Source organism: Lampris incognitus, chromosome 7 (assembly GCF_029633865.1).
Source record: "Lampris incognitus isolate fLamInc1 chromosome 7, fLamInc1.hap2, whole genome shotgun sequence".
Lineage (NCBI taxonomy): Eukaryota > Metazoa > Chordata > Actinopteri > Lampriformes > Lampridae > Lampris > Lampris incognitus.
The window spans coordinates 18,097,628-18,113,914 of record NC_079217.1 but is presented as its reverse complement, the minus strand read 5'-3'; the positions used below and the strand labels follow the sequence as shown (position 1 = coordinate 18,113,914).

The 16,287-nt window shown below is 41.5% G+C and overlaps 1 protein-coding gene across 1 annotated transcript in view; it reads left to right on the top strand.

Moving 5' to 3' along the window:
* The window catches only part of slc36a4 (solute carrier family 36 member 4), a 346,510-nt gene that overhangs the window by 114,997 nt on the left and 215,226 nt on the right, over nt 1-16,287 (top strand). Inside the window, exon 10 of the mRNA XM_056282801.1 lies at nt 1,394-1,563. Coding sequence (XP_056138776.1) covers nt 1,394-1,563 — 170 coding nt within the window. The remainder of the gene's footprint in view (nt 1-1,393; nt 1,564-16,287) is intronic.

The window sequence follows — 16,287 nt, the reverse complement described above, 5'->3', positions numbered from 1 at the left end:
TGTGTTAAACAATCTAGTTAAAAACTCCACTGCCGTCTCTCCTAAACATCTCCATGCCTCCACAGGTATGTCATCAGGACCAACTGCCTTTCCACTCTTCATCCTCTTCATAGCTGCCCTCACTTCCTCCTTGTTAATCCACTGAACTTCCTGATTCACTATCCCTACATCATCCAACCTTCTCTCTCTCTCGTTTTCTTCATTCATCAGCCCCTCAAAGTATTCCTTCCACCTTCTTAGCACACTCTCCTCGCTTGTCAGCACATTTCCATCTCTATCCTTGATCGCCCTAACTTGCTGCACATCCTTTGCAGCTTGGTCTCTCTGTCTAGCCAATCGGTACAAGTCCTTTTCTCCATCCTTAGTGTCTAACCTGTCATACAACTCACCATACGCCTTTTCCTTTGCCTTTGCCACCACTCTCTTTGCTTTACGCTGCATCTCCTTGTACTCCTGTCTACTTTCTTCATCTCTCTTACTATTCCACTTCTTCTTTGCCAACCTTTTCCTCTGTATAATTTGCTGTACTTCCTCATTCCACCACCAAGTCTCCTTGTCTTCCTTCCTCTGTCCTGATGACACACCAAGTACCTTCCTAGCTGTCTCCCTCACTATTTCTGCAGTGGTTGTCCAGCCATCTGGCAACTCTTCACTACCACCCAGTGCCTGTCTTAACTCCTGCCTGAACTCCACACAACAGTCTTCCTTCTTGAACTTCCACTATTTGATCTTTGGCTCTGCCTTCACTCACTTCCTCTTCTTGGTCTCCAAAGTCATCCTACAGACCACCATCCGATGCTGCCTAGCTACGTTCTCCCCTGTCACCACCTTGCAGTTGCCAATCCCTTTCAGATCGCACCTTCTACATAAGATATAGTCTACCTGTGTGCACATTCCTCCACTCTTGTATGTCACCCTGTGTTTCTCCCTCTTCTTGAAATATGCATTTACCACAGGATGGAAATATGTATTTCCAGCCCTTTTGCAAAATCTACCACCATCTGTCCTTCCAAATTTCTCTCCTTAACACCATACCTACCCCTCACCCCCTCATTACCTCTGTTCCCTTCACTAACATGCCCAGATGTATTTTTCAATACACTGGATATAATGACTTTAGCCAATATTTGGAATTCAAAATGATGACTTGCCAAAATGGGAAGCTCTGCTCATGACTCAGACTACTGGTAATGTTTTGATGAAACAACTGTGAAATTAGAACAAGAATAACATAACATGTTAACTAAACCACAGCCGTATATGCTAATGTTTGATAGCTGAATGTCCTAACCATGCCCCTAACAGTAAATGACAGTTTGCAGCAAACCTATTAAATAAAAATCCTTTCTTCCACTTACTCTCTTTCTCTCCCTCTGTCACTCTCATCTAACAGGACCAACCAGCTAGTAAAGATCCTGTATTCCTTTGGAATCTTTGTCAGCTTTGCCATCCAGTTTTTTGTACCAGCTGAGATCATCCTACCTCCCATCCGGGCTCAACTGCGAGAGAACTGGAGGTCGCCTTGTGAGATGCTATGCCGTGGTCTGCTTGTCTGCGTGACATGTGAGTACTTTTCACCTCTTGTTATTCCACTCTTTCTCTACCCACTGCCTCCTTTCTGTTTCATGTTTTCATTCATTTCGGCTTTCCACACAGTTCAGTAAATATAGAAAGAAGACTACATGTTATGAGAAATGAAATGTCACAATATAGCATTGACTGGGACACCTACTCTTAGTGTTTCGATGGGTCCCAGGTTTTCCAGTGAGTCAAAAAAAAAGTTCATTAGTCAAGGACACTTGAATGATTATTTTGGATGTGAGATCACTGCTGGACAGAGCTTTACACCAGTGACTTATGGGGCATCCGAACACAAGCCTTAAACCGTTCCTTTCAACCAAAAAAAAAAGAAGAAAAAAAAAACGTTTCCTCAGATAGTCTGTTTCATATTATATATATATATATATATATATATATATTTTTTTTTTTTTTTTTTTTGTCACTGCACAGAGTACAAGTACTAAGACATTGAAATGCAGTATGACATCTACCCAGAAAGTGCAAAATATTACAATAAAGTGTCAGTGCAACTGATGTCATATGGGCTGTGCAAAAATATATGCATATATAAATATGGTTTGATAATTTAATAATAACTTTCTGGAGCTTTTCAAATCAAAGTAATAGAGTGCTCTACAAGAATAAAAAAGCAAGAGGAGCTGGAAATAAGGAAAAATACAAGTACAATAAAAGAATGTAATATAATTAGAATAATCAATAAATAGTAATAAAACATAAATGAGATAAACAAACAATAAATTCAGACCACAAATCCTGAATAAGCACGCTAATAAAAGTATGTTTTCAAGAGGGATTTAAAAAAGGATAAGGAGCTCGCCAGTCTGATTTCCTCAGGGAGGTTGTTCCAGAGTATAGGGGCCCTAACAGAAAAATCCCAGTCACCCTTGGTCCTCAGCCTAGATTGTGGAATGGCTAGCAGGTCCTTGGTTGAGGACCTCAAGTTGTGACCAGGCATGCATAGTGTCAAAAGATCTCAAATGTACTTGGGTGTGAGTCAAAGCGGGCCTTAAAAGTTAACAATAATATCTTAAAATCTATTCTAAAATTACCGGGAGCCAATGAAGAGAAGCTAAAATAGGAGTTATCTTTTTTTGGTTTTGGTGCTGCATTTGGACAAGCTGTTATATATGTAAACTCTTTTGACTCAGACATGTATAGAGGGAGTTACAATAGTCCAAACAAGAGGAAATAAAAGCATGTAAGATAGTCCTGTAAATTTCTACTGGATAAAATTCAACTGATCTTGGAGAGTCTCCTGAGCTGCAAAAAACACGACTGGACAACTGAGTTAACATGCTTGTTCAAACTGAGGTGTTTGTCAATGATGACACCAATATTTTTGCAGTTTGGAGCTATATTTTGAGACAAGAGAGCCCCCTTTTTTTTTTTTTTAGTACTGGCATAAATTGTGTCAGGGTCAATGGTAAGTCCCTCAGTCTTATCAGTATTTAGCTGCAGGAACTTCTGGGCGATCCAGCGTTTGAGGTCATGCATACAATCATGGAGTGTATTAAATCATTAATCATTAAAATCATAAGGATTAGAAGAGCAGTACAATTGAGTGTCATCTGCATCGGAATGGAAGTAGAAATATAAAACCCGATGTAAAACTTGATTTCAATGTTTATGTATTCATTTATTATCAATGTGAGGGAAAACGTATTTCCAGTTCAGTGGCATTCATACTCATATGGTGCCAGCAGCGACATATAGGCTAGCAGCTTTTCAGTATGCAGTAAAGTAAAAATGAAGAGGAAGAAAAAAAAATGACAGAGAAGAGCTTTAAATAAGTTTTCCTCAGGTCCTGCAGTTTCAAAGCCCACAAGCCAGCCTCAGTTACTGACTGCAAGATCCTCTGCACCAGAAAACTCAGTGGCAGAGGCAGGTGATTTTAGCCCCAATTTTACATTAAGAGTAGATTAGCAGTGGCTTGCAACATTGACAGATATTGAGGATGATTGCTCTACAACGACACAAAAACACGACCACATTGAGGTCTGACTTCACCTTATCGAAAGTCAGGAGAAAGCGTCTATGAAGGTAAGTTTTCCATTTAAATACCTAAATCTGAATAAAGACACATATTACCATTAAATGTAAAATGCATATAAATGAAACATATAATATAGGGCTATACCTTCCACTATAAATACATGACTAACAAATTGTGTATGAATACCAAAATATGAATAGGTAAGTTCAAATATATACCTAACTAAATTAATGAGCATAATAATCATGTGGCAGTTAAAAGCCATTTTGTTTGTTTACCAAATATCAAAATGTGCGTGTAGGGGGGCCTGAAAAGTACAGTCTGCCTAGTGTCATCTCTACATTTCTGGTCATCCCTGCAAGTTGAACAAGGAGGTAGCTCAGCTACTATGTAATCAGCCACTGATATTATTGGAAATGTCACATAATAACTTTAAACTTGCACATTGGTTTTTGCCTTCACATACATCGTTTGGATAATTGGGTTAAATTGGACTTGTTGAAATATGTCCGATGCTCTTGTTTTGATACTCCATCAGAAGACATTGTGAAGCTGTGTCCAGCACTGGTCCTGTGTCCGAAATCTCAACAATGAAGCCAGTAATTAAAACAATACCATAACTGATAAGCACACTGGCAAAAACCATGAAAATAAGACTCAGTCAAAAAACAACAACAACAACAAACGGGATTATCTTTAAAGAAAATATAAAAGGTCACCAGTATAACCAACATTGACTTTGAGTGAATAAACAGCATGTGATAAACTTTGAGGAGCCAGCCAATCAACATGTGATTAGAGCAGCTGGTGAACAACAAAACTGGCTGAGTTCATCTCCTTGCCTGCAGCCATTTCCACTCTGAGATACTCAAATTGTCCTTCTGTGTCATTTTTTGATTCAGCATAGTGCGTTATGTCTGAAGGATGGAAATGCTAGACTGAGGGCAGTGGAATGGTGTCTTTTGCCCCTAATGATTTCACTGTGTCAAAATGTAAAGCTGCTCTTACTGAGATTTTGTTTGTTTGTTTGTTTGTGTTTAATGACAGCAAACACTGAGAACACAGACATTGTGTTCATTTAATTGTTAAACATAAACACCACTTACTTCTCTCTTTGCCTCTCACATTTTCATCTTGATTTCCTCCACAATTCTGCACCTTCTTCAATGGTGGGAATGTTTAATTGGATGAAGCTAGCTAATGGAAGGAGTGGTAATGAATACCATGACTGAGTAAAAAGGGAAAAGCGCATTAGTGCGTTGTGTGGTGTTCCCTCATCGAAGCCTGTGCTGGAGAAGGTCCTCGAGGGTGTCTGTGAAAAAACAGATGTAGCATGCCAAACACCAACTAGCTGGGGCCAGGCTCGAGCTCTGCAATATTGCTACCTCCTCCGCCCATGTTTAGGCTTGTGCCTCAAGGCAATTTGAACAGCCAAGCGACGAGGGCTTTAGTGAATGCAATTGTTTGTTTTGTCTTTGTCTAGTGGAAACCAGCCAGTTCTTCGTTCCCGGTCACCTCCCTTCTTTTAACGCTACACCGTTCCACTAAAGCCCTATTGGCTTTAACTCAAGCCCTTTTTCTGAAGTAGGCAAAGGTCTGTGGCCTTGCTTCCGCTGCAATCCTAAACCCATCTAAAGTAAGTTTAAAAAAATATGTTTAAACTGTGCCATTCTGTGACAGCAAAAGTCCTAGCTCAACCTCATCTTTTGTTTTTTTTCTGAAACCCCCATGGAGCTGCGGTTTGACGTGATGTAGCATCAGATATGAGTCATAACACATTGGCTTGCGCTGTAGTTGTTGGAAAAGTTTCATCGCTAAAAAGATGATGGATGGATTTGTGTTGACGGTAGGGAAAAGTGTTTGGTCTTATGTGATTAGGATTTTTTTTTTTTTTGTCTTAAAACCACATCTCATAGCTAAATTGAATCAGTCACTGAATCGTGGAGCCACCCATAAGCCAATATACATGAAAACAAATATTTGTTTACCGCTGTTGCTCATGCGTGGCCTTATTTATGAGATTCATGAAGTTTGGCCTGATGTTGGGGCACTCCCTTCAACTATCTATTCGTTTATCTGTTCATGCCATCGATCTGTCTCTTGATTTGTTTATGGTGCTTTCCATCATCCTAGGCAGAACAATCTCTGCCCAGTGACCGAACATATGTGTATGTGGATCCAAAGTACATTGCAAAATGACATTAAGTCATGAATATGACATAATGGAATTTATGGTGCTAAATGCATTTCTTGGACAGCAGCTACTGAACACTTTTTTTGCAAACTGAGTGCCTATTGAATCCTATAATGTGCTCATCCCCTCTTTTTCTATTAGTGCTCTCTTAAAACTATAAAATCTGACTTTGCTTTCAGGTGATATTGCCTACTATGCCTTTAGGCTATGATGGTCAAGCTGCTTAGATATAAGCAAGAGTATTATGTAGTATCATTGTTTCACCTTGGCAAATTCTGCGCAGTATTAAGGTATGTCATATAGAACTGACAGTTGCATGTGTGTGTGTGTGTGTGTGTGTGTGTGTGTGTGTGTGTGTGTGTGTGTGTGTGTGTGTGTGGTCATTTCAGTGGCTCTGTATTTGCAGCTGCACTGTACTGTTGCATCTTCCCAATGTCACCTTATTGTGGACTTTTCCGTTTTTCTCAGGATCACACAAAATGGTAATGTTTTATTTCCCTTTTCCAGTTGGCCCTTCGGCATGTGGTATTTATAATACATGCCATGGGGGATTAACTCCAGTAAACAGTTCCACAAGGGTGTGCGAGTACAGTTTGGTGCAATATTTTGGGGGATATAGATTATATGTATAGGTCCTGGGTTCGAGCCCCGGGGTAGTCTAATCTTGGAGGGGGGGGGGGTCGGCCGAGGTCGTCCTCTGTGTGGAGTTTGCATGTTCTCCCCGTGTCTGCATGGGTTTCCTCCAGGTGCTCCGGTTTCTTCCCACAGTCCAAAGACATGTAGGCCAGGTGAATTGGCCATACTAAATTGCCCCTAGGTATGAATGTGTGTATGTTGGCCCTGTGTGTGTATGTTGTGTATGTGTGTATGTTGGCTGTCCAGAGTGTCCCCCCGCCTGCCGCCAATGACTGCTGGGATAGGCTCAAGCATCCCCGCAACCTTGAAAGCAAGATAAGTGGGTCGGATAATGGGTGGCTAGATTATATGTTGTTCTCTTCTCTTTTTCACCTGCAAGCATGTGCTCATATTTAGGTTTGTGTGTTCTCTTGAGTTTGCAAATTTTGGAAACATATCCTGTTCACACTTTCAATTTTCTCCCTTTTCAGCAGTAGCTGAAATAATCACAGCAACACAACTGGAATGAGCTGTCATATATCAGGCTGCCGAAATAGGGATTCGCAGAAATGCATGCACTCAAACCCGTCCTTTTAATGAGTTTTTGAGTAACAACCTAAAGAAAAGGTACTTTTCTCCCCTCTCCCACACGCCAACAAAGTTTTTTATGGCCATCTGATTCCCACTTGAAACTAGGCATTTTTGTGCTTGCTGTGAAGGCTAGCAGAATGGATTTCTTCAATGAAATAAAGGGCTAATAAGAAGATAATGCCTCTGCCGCTCCTACCTGATGGGTGGCTGGCTCGGTTGAAGGTGCGGTGGTGGGATGGGGGCTGGGGGAAGACAGGATCGGGTGAAATAGCCTGATTATCTCTCCTCATCTGCCTTGAGGACGGTCTTCCGGGGCAGACCTCATATATTGTAGGCGGAGACTGTGTCTAATCAGCTTAGTGTAGCTCTGTGTGTGCACATGTATTTTAAAAGATGTGTAAATTAATAATTTAAATTTGATATTACAGTCACATCTTTAGGGCATGGGTAAAGTACATTTACCTAATTTGAATATAGGTTTAGGGTCAAGCGTCAGAAATATAGCTGTTTCACCAAAAAGACTTTAATGGTCCCAGCAATTTGCATTTGAAACCAATCATTGGTTCGGTCCATATACAACTATGGTGTTTATAAGGGTGGGGATACCTGAAGTCAGTTGGGACTGAAGAAGTCCCTCAGATGAGTGATGAAACGTATCTCTCAATAAATGTTGTGTCCAGAATAACTGATTCAACTTTCTTTGATCAAATTCTAGTCCTTTTTGGGATATTGCTAGTTCCTGCTCTGTTGAGGCCATTTGCCAAAGTTCTGAAGTTTAGCAATTCATGAGGCCATTCTTTTTTTTTTTTACTGCAGCCACAGAAATATTGCACTACTTTCTCACCAGATTTATCTGTTTGATTTCAATGATGTGAGTCTGAAGGCCTTCTTACTTTGCTACCAAGTTGCCATTCCCTCTCAAATGACACATAATCAAAAATGGAATGAGAAGTGAGCTTTTTTAATTGAAAGGGGTTGGAAGGCAGAAGAGGAGCTGTAGTCTGACCACAATGTGAATAATTGAAAAGTTTATTTCACATGCAATAAGTGAATACCCACACCTTAATTTTAATACATAGTTTTCATTACAGTAGCATACTATATGTGAAGCATGCGTTTGTCTTCAAGTAATCATGAAGCTGAGAATTTTGTTTCCAGAGAGGCTAATGTAGAAAAATAGAGTTGCCCTGTGTAACAGACCACACACCAGGAAACTTGATCGATAGGTTTAGACTTCCCCACTGAGAGCACAATACTTGAACATGAAGGTGCACTAGCAGCATTAGGATTGAACATTTCTGTCTCCACCTCACACTTTTAGAAATTCATTGCTCAAATTCATTGCCCATTAATGTCCTCTGTCTAACATCAAGTATTGCCACAGGTATCTTGTTATTACGCAGCCCTAGCAGAAGATATATTCATTACCCACAGAGCCTTTTTTAATCAAACCATATTTTGTCATTATAAAAAAAAACCCTCTATCCCACTGCACTCAATTGTAAGAACCGTGGCTCTGTTGTGACTTTAGAAGACGTAAATAACCTTTAGGTTGGAAATTGATTCAGAGTATATTTCCCTTGCAGCTGCTCTTAAGTCTTATCTCAGACAGGCTTCTTTTTTTATGGCAGGTCAATTATCAGCTCCGACCTCTCACCGGTGTGTACTAAAATGTAGTTGCTTGAATGTGTCTGACAAACAAGAAATATTAAAATGGCACTGGTCTTTTGGCAGAGTTGACTTCCATTTTGATCCATGCTTGTGGAGTTAAGTCTGAGGAGAGAGTTTGTGTGTGTGTGTGTGTACCAGGTTTTTCTATCCCAATGGGGACCAAACCACCTACCTTGTGGGGATGTCTTATGAGTCCCCATGAGGCAAAGGGTCTGTTATTATAATAATAATTTTAATTTTAAAACACTTTTCTAAAACAGTGTTACAAAGTACTTTACAAAGAAATAAAACCAGACAAGGCAAAATAAGAGTAAGGCCAAAGTGACTAAAAATAAAAACAGTATAAATAAATAAAAACAAATATCAAACATTTGTAAAAGCTTTCGTGAAAAGAAAGTTTTAAAATGAGATGTAAAAGACGCGAGAGACTCGGTTTGTCTTCGTTCGACTGCAAGAGAGTTCTATAGTGTGGGGGCTCTAACAGCAAAGGCCCAATCACCCTTTGTAACAAACGGGGACCTAGGAATAAGCAGCAGGGCTCCATCTGCGGACCTAATTGGTTGAGAGGGCATATACCAGGTCAATACATCAGCATCAGGAATATATGTAGGCGCAAGATCATTTAAAGCCTTAAAAGTGAGCAGTAAAAATTTAAAATCAATTCAAAATATAACAGGGAGCCAGAGTAGGGAGGCAAGCATAGGAGTGATATAAAAATGCCTCTTTTTCCCAGTAATGAGCTGAGAAGCAGCGTTTTGTACCAACTACAGCCAGAGGAGGGAGCTCTTGCTGATACCAGAATAAAATGCATTACAATATTCAAGCCAAGAATAGATAAAAGCATGTACAACTTTTAGTTTGAGCTGCAAAAAGCATGACGGAACAACATGTTTGACTATTATCCTAAGATTCCTAGCAGCCCGCTAAAGACTACCTGACAGAGCATCAAGCTTAGTAACAAAAGGGCTGATGGCATTATCAGGCCCAAACAGAATGACCTCAAACTTCTTATCTCTCATTTCATCATCAGCCACTTATCCGGAGTCGGGTTGCGGTGGTAGCAAGCTAAGTACGGCACTCCAGACGTCCTTCTCCCCAGAAATGCCCTCCAGCTCCTCCTGGGGGATCCAAAGGTGTTCCCAGGCCAGATTGGACATGTAGTCCCTCCAGCAAGTTCTGGGTCTACCCCAGGGTCTCCTCCCAGTTGGCCCTGCCCGGAAAACCTCCAAAGGAAGGCGCCCAGGAGGCTTCCTATTCAGATGGCCGAACCCCCTCCACTGTCTCCTATTGATGCGAAGGAGCAGAAGCTCTACTCCAAGCTCCCTCCTGATGTCCGAGCTCCTCACCCTATCTCTAAGGCTGAGCCCAGTCACCCTACATAGGAAACCCATTTCAGCCACTTGTATCCGCAATCTCACCCTTTCGGCCACTACCCAAAGCTCATGACCATAGGTGAGGGTTGGAATGAAGATTGACTGGTAAATTGAGAGCTTTGTCTTCCGGCTCAGCTCCCTCTTCACCACAATGGTCTGGTACAACGTCTACATTACTGTTGATGCTGAACCAATCCGCCTGTCAAACTCCCACTCCATCCTACCCTCACTCGTGAACAAGACCCTGAGATACTTGAACTCCTTCACTTGAGGCAACAACTCATCCCCAACCTGGAGGGAGCAATCCACAATTTTCTGGTAGAGATCCATGGCCTCAGACTAGGAGGCGCTGACTCTCATCCCAGCTATTTCACACTCAGCTGCAAACCACCTCAGTGCGCGCCAGAGGTCAGGTTCTAATGAAGCCAACAAAACCACATCATCTGCGAAGAGCAGAGTTGCAATTCTGAGGTTCCCAAAATGGACACACTCCTCACCTTGGCTGCACCTTGAGATCCTGTCCATGAATATCACAAACAGAATGGTTAGGGTTAAGGGCTAGGGAATGACTAGTCAATGAGGGGTCCTCACAAGTACAGGGTGACGTGGTATGTTTGTGTGCGGGGGGGGTGCGGGTGTGTGTTGGAATTTTTGGATTCTTTTATTTTCTCCCTCTTTGTCACACACACACACACACACACACACACACACACACACACACACACACACACACACACACACACACACACACAAAGCCCATCAGTAAAGATGAACATGCACACACTCCATACGGTATGTCCCCAAAGAAAACAAAAGGAGGGGGGAAAAAAGAAAAAGAAAACTAAAGCACAATTTAGGCTCCTCTGCCTGTCTCTTCCCTCGGCTCCTCTCATGCTAACTGTGGGGAGAAGTGGAAGAAGCAGCCAGCTGCCAGAAGGGCCTGCCAGGTGTAGCAAAAGATGTCTCTTTAGATGAGGAAAGATTTCAATATGAAATTATTCTTAGTCTTACCAGTCCGGGAAATAAAAGTCAATATTACCCTGTGCTCTGCTGGCCAGTACAGTGTTAAATTTATTACTATCCTACTTACACTGAACCGCTAGATGCTTGTTAGTGTAAATGTGTGTGAGATTAGTTGTATTCTGTATGTTGCAAAATAAGTGCTTATGTAATTGTATTGAAGAGAGATTTACTTTAGCAAAGAATGTGTATTACAAACCTGGCTGTGCGAGCAGCATACCTCAAGGATCAGAACAAACAACCTCTACAGATACAGGTAGATCGAATTAATTTCCAAGTAGGGGACAGTTGTGGACAGCTGTGGCTTGTCTTTGAGCCAGATGAGTATCTCACTCACACACACACACACACACACACACACACACACACACACACACACAAACAAGCACACACAAATCCACACATAGACCTGCTGGGTTGTCTAAGGACAATGACAATTTGTTTGTGTAACCCTGGGAGTTGAGGAAGAGAGGCAGTAACAGAAAACAAGTTGATTGGTGCAAAAATATGAAGAGCCTCTCACCTGCCTACCTTCCTCTCAACCCTGAATGCCTCTGGCCAATACGCTACCATGCACTTAACAGATAAACAAAAATGGCAGCAGACAGCGTCATCACATTCAATAATTGGGGGTCACAGTTTTCCTTCTATTTTTCTAAAACAACTTTAACTGGTAAAATGAATTAGTGCAAACAATTTGATTACCATTACCTATTTGTGTCGGGGCTATTTTTATTTAATTTAATTTGTTTATTGAGATTTCTAGCTCCCTGGGATGGTGCTGCCTACACCTCTTCCGTTTCCCTTGAGGCAGATGTGACTCCAGTCTGCTGCCTCGGAGTCACTGGTGTTTCTGTCTGTAGTGCTGAGATGACTGGCTGATTGACTGGGAGCAGCCCGCTGAACAGACGGAGCTCTCCATCATGCTTTAGGCTTCACAGATGACGCCGAAATATGGGATGAAAAGGAAGGAGGAGGAGGGAGATGTGGTAGCGTCGGAGAGAGAAAGAGAGCGTTGGCATGGTGGGAAAGGTAAATGTTAGGCATGGCTAGTTAAAGAGAAAGAGCAAAAGAGAGATGGATCAGTGAAGCAGGAGGAAGCAAATGGTTTGATGTGGGTGTGGTGGAAAATGTTAGGAGAAAAAGGAGGGGAGGGTGGAAAAGCAGTACATGGTAACGGAAGGTTATCCAAGATTAAGTGAGTAGAAACAGAAGTATTACCGAGCAAAGTTTTAACTATCTCAAAGGAGCGCTTGATCATGTCTAGGTTTACAAAAGCATTAGGTTGAATTTCGTTCACATCATGCTGGATTAGAAGACTCAAATTGCAGAGAATATTTTCGCGGTATATAATTGCAAAATTGTATTACCACTTGCTGGGCAACAGAGTGACACAATAGTGGATTTTTAACACATTCACTGTTTATTAGGGTCAAAATGATTGCTTGTAATAAATTTGACAACATCACTTCAGAGGATAAGAGGACTGCTAAATATTGCATCGTAAAAGATAGGTGTATGTGCCTTACGCCAGAGGAGAGTGCGAACTGTTTCTCACAGTGCATGTTTATGAAACTTTCTAGTCTGAGAATTGAGCTTTTGGTTGTATCAGCATTTCTCCTGTGTCAGATTTTTTTTTTCTGAGTGTTTGCATTGCATGCAAGGGTAGGGTGGTGCACGACATAAAAGACTGAGCTCTAAATACCAAGTGCAGTGTGTAAACATGGCCTATACCCTATACATATAGTATGTACAAGTGCCTGTGTTGTAGATAAAATCACACAGCAGAGATGAATGTATGTACTCTCTTTCACATTCAGCTCCTCACCGTCATCCTTGCTTTTTGTTTATGTGATGCTCTATGCATCCCAGTTCAATCAATTATTTCAGTCCAGAACACAACCCAGTGAATCCCAGTGCAGGGTTTTCAAAACTAACATGTGACTGCTCTGCCATAGGTCTTTCATTGTCTGTATCTACCTATGGGATTTAATTGTAGGGTAGCAGAAAGTGTACTGCTGCATGGAATGGCCAAAGAGGAAACAATACACTTCCAGATATTGTTGAGATACTCACAGCTGCAACTCGGATATCAATGTGAGAGGAAAATAATTTCTCCGCACCAAAAGTAAATCTATATGCAAATTGCTACCTTTTGCTAGATTAAAAAAAAGCAAGAAAAAAAAAGCAAGACTCAAGTGGCAATATGTAAACCGCTTTTTAACTTTGAACCACATCGGGAGGGGAAAAGGCCTCCTGAGCCCTCAATACACACATACGCCAACATACACCTCCTTATTTGAAAGCTGCACATTTTCCCTTCCATCGCTCTCTACATTTCTCACGTGGCTCATTCATTTGTGTTGATTGCTGCAAAGATAACAGTGTTGCGGGACAGAAAGAGGTGTCTGGAAATATTACTGTGTGGAAATAGAAAATGTCAGTAGCTTATAATCTGTCCCCTATCTTATTATTGCTGTGTAGGAGTCTTCAGAAGGAGGCTCTCTTTGCGTCAGGGCTTCCACAAAGAAAAGGTTATGAAAGACAGTTTTGACAGGAAAAAGGAAATGCCTGCGTTTATGTGGAACTAAAAAGTGTTTATTTCCCTCTGTAGACCATACTGATCATTGATCTTTTTTAACGATGGAACTTATCTGGAGAATATTTTCTATTTTCTCTGCAACAAAAATAGAAATACTCTTCACAGTGACAATAGGAATTTAACTGGCTACCTCATTGGCATGACACAGTTTTGATGAGCTACCCAGCGTAGATATGTTGCAACAGCCCTGGATAACCACACAGGGATGGGTGATTATTGTACAGCCAGTATTTACTCCCAATTTTTTTCAGCACTAAGCAAATTAAAATTTCCCTGGGCACAAAGATCAGCACTACGAGCAATGTGCAAACATTGCAAACATTGTCAGGAATGAGGAATCAGGAACTATTTATTGTCATTTCTTTCATGTACTTGTGTACACAAAAGAAACAAAATTCCGTTTCCCCCAGCCCACCACAGTAATAATAATAATGATAATAATAATACATTTTATTTGTGGGCGCCTTTCAGAGCACTCAAGGACACCTTACAGAACACAGTAAAAAAAACAAGCAGCACTGTATCAGATAGCATAAAAGCAAAACAAAGCAGGGTAGACAATAAAAGGTTCATATAACAGATAAGTATAAAATCATCATCTGCACAAAACTCAATGAAACATGGATCAGACTGAATATGCCAGTGCGACACAAAAGACAAAAACACACACCCCAAATTTCCCAAAAAACAACATCTCCAAAAACAGAGAAAACAAAGCAAAAAAAAAAAAACACAAAGAGTTAACAACACAGTTCACTCAGTGCAACACAGTCCAAAAAAATTCCACTGTCCAGAGCACGAGCACAAGCCAGGATGACTGTTGCAACTACCAGTCTGCATGGGCTTAGCCTGCCCTGCTTCCGCATCCTGTCAGACCGCCGTCGGTGTTTCTTCTTCGGATGCAGCTCTGGCAGGGCCGTAGTCCCTGGGCCCACTGGACACGGCAGACCAGGCTCCCCCAGCCGATCCAACGCCAGCTCTCCTAGCTAGACACCTTCGACACACCTCCCTGCACTCCATACGTTGACATTAAAACACTGTCAACGCTAGGTGAGGCCGCCACCACACCGCCATTGGTGTTATTGGAACTGCCGGTCTGCATGGGCTAGCAGTTAGCTTAGCCTGTCCTGCTTCCACACCCTGTTAGACGGCCCTCGGTGTGACCTCTTTGGGCTCAGCTCTGGTCAGGGCCATGGTCCCTGGGCCCACAGGACGCAGCAGACCAAGCTCTCCCAGCCGATCCAGTGCCAGCTCTCTCATTCATCAAACTTAGACAAAACAAACTTAGACATGGACAAAGACACTGCATGGACGGTACTGGGTGAGTCCGCCGCAAACATAAGTCCACGCTGCCATCTTCTCTCACCGGTACTGGGTGACACCGCTGCAAATGTGAATTCTTGCCACCAATTGTCTTCTTTTTATTTAGCCATTGCGGCTCATGTACATTTGCATCACAGCAGCAGCACAAGATGTTTGTGTTTAAATAAGATAATTTCATCAGCCACAGATCTACATTTGACCAGTCAATCGATCAATCAATGTTAAGTGTATATAAGTAATATGTAATTGAGAACAGTGTGAATCACCCATGGCTGACCAGCAGCATGGCACTGCATAGTTACATTTTGTTTTGTGCATGCCCTGAAGTCCTTTTGGCTGAACTCTTCAGCTGGTGTGCATGGGAACATTGCATACAGCTAGGAAGATCGATCAGAACCTTGCTACCTGCTCATCTGTTATCACTCCTCCTATTCTGATGACTCCTGATATTATGAGTGTATGGGTACTATAGATTTTAAAGGATTTACCAGGGTAAAAAAAAAAAACAATTTTAAAATCTCACCATAAGTCAAAATACAAGTCAATTTTTCTCAGAGTGTCTTCCTAAACAATGCAATTGTAAGTAAACAGTTTACATTTTGAAAATATAGTCAAGCTAATTTTCCAGTCAGAGCGCACAAGCTAGTCCTTGTGTCAACAGATCAGTTTATCAATTTTAGAGTGAAAAAGAATATTACAGAAAGCTCCAAGCCTTTAGAAACTTGTATATTACAGACGTCAAAGTCATCATAATTTGGAGGATTGTTTCCTTAATTGCACACTGGAAACTGTCCAACCAGTCATCCAGTGCCTCAGTGTAACGCTGTAGCCCCCTGGACTCCCTCCATAATAGACATTGATAAATGAAGTTGATAACATGCAATATTGTCTGAGCAATTCCTTTGCCCTGTTTTTTGTTGACGTATTTGTTTATCTATTGCAGGCCCCTGCTAATATGCAAGTGGTATGTGGCAGATTGGTCCCAAAGGCCAAGTCTGTGCTGACATCATTACTCTACGCCAGTTGACTGCTTCATCAGCCTTCTTTAATCTCACTCGTTAGGCCCATCGACTGTTGGATGCTTTCATATGGATAAACATATAGATTCTCCTTGAAGACTGGAGAAGCCCATATCAAGTTTCTCTGCCAGTGCAATGTTGTAACATCTATGCTGGAGAGAGACTGGGTGAGATCAAAAACATGAGCGCGTATGAGACTGAGAGATCAACATCAATGTGCTAGTAAAAGGTCAAGGATGGATAGAATCCTCATGGGGATGAGACAGGGAAATAGTGATATTTACTTTTAGTTGATGATCAGAGGG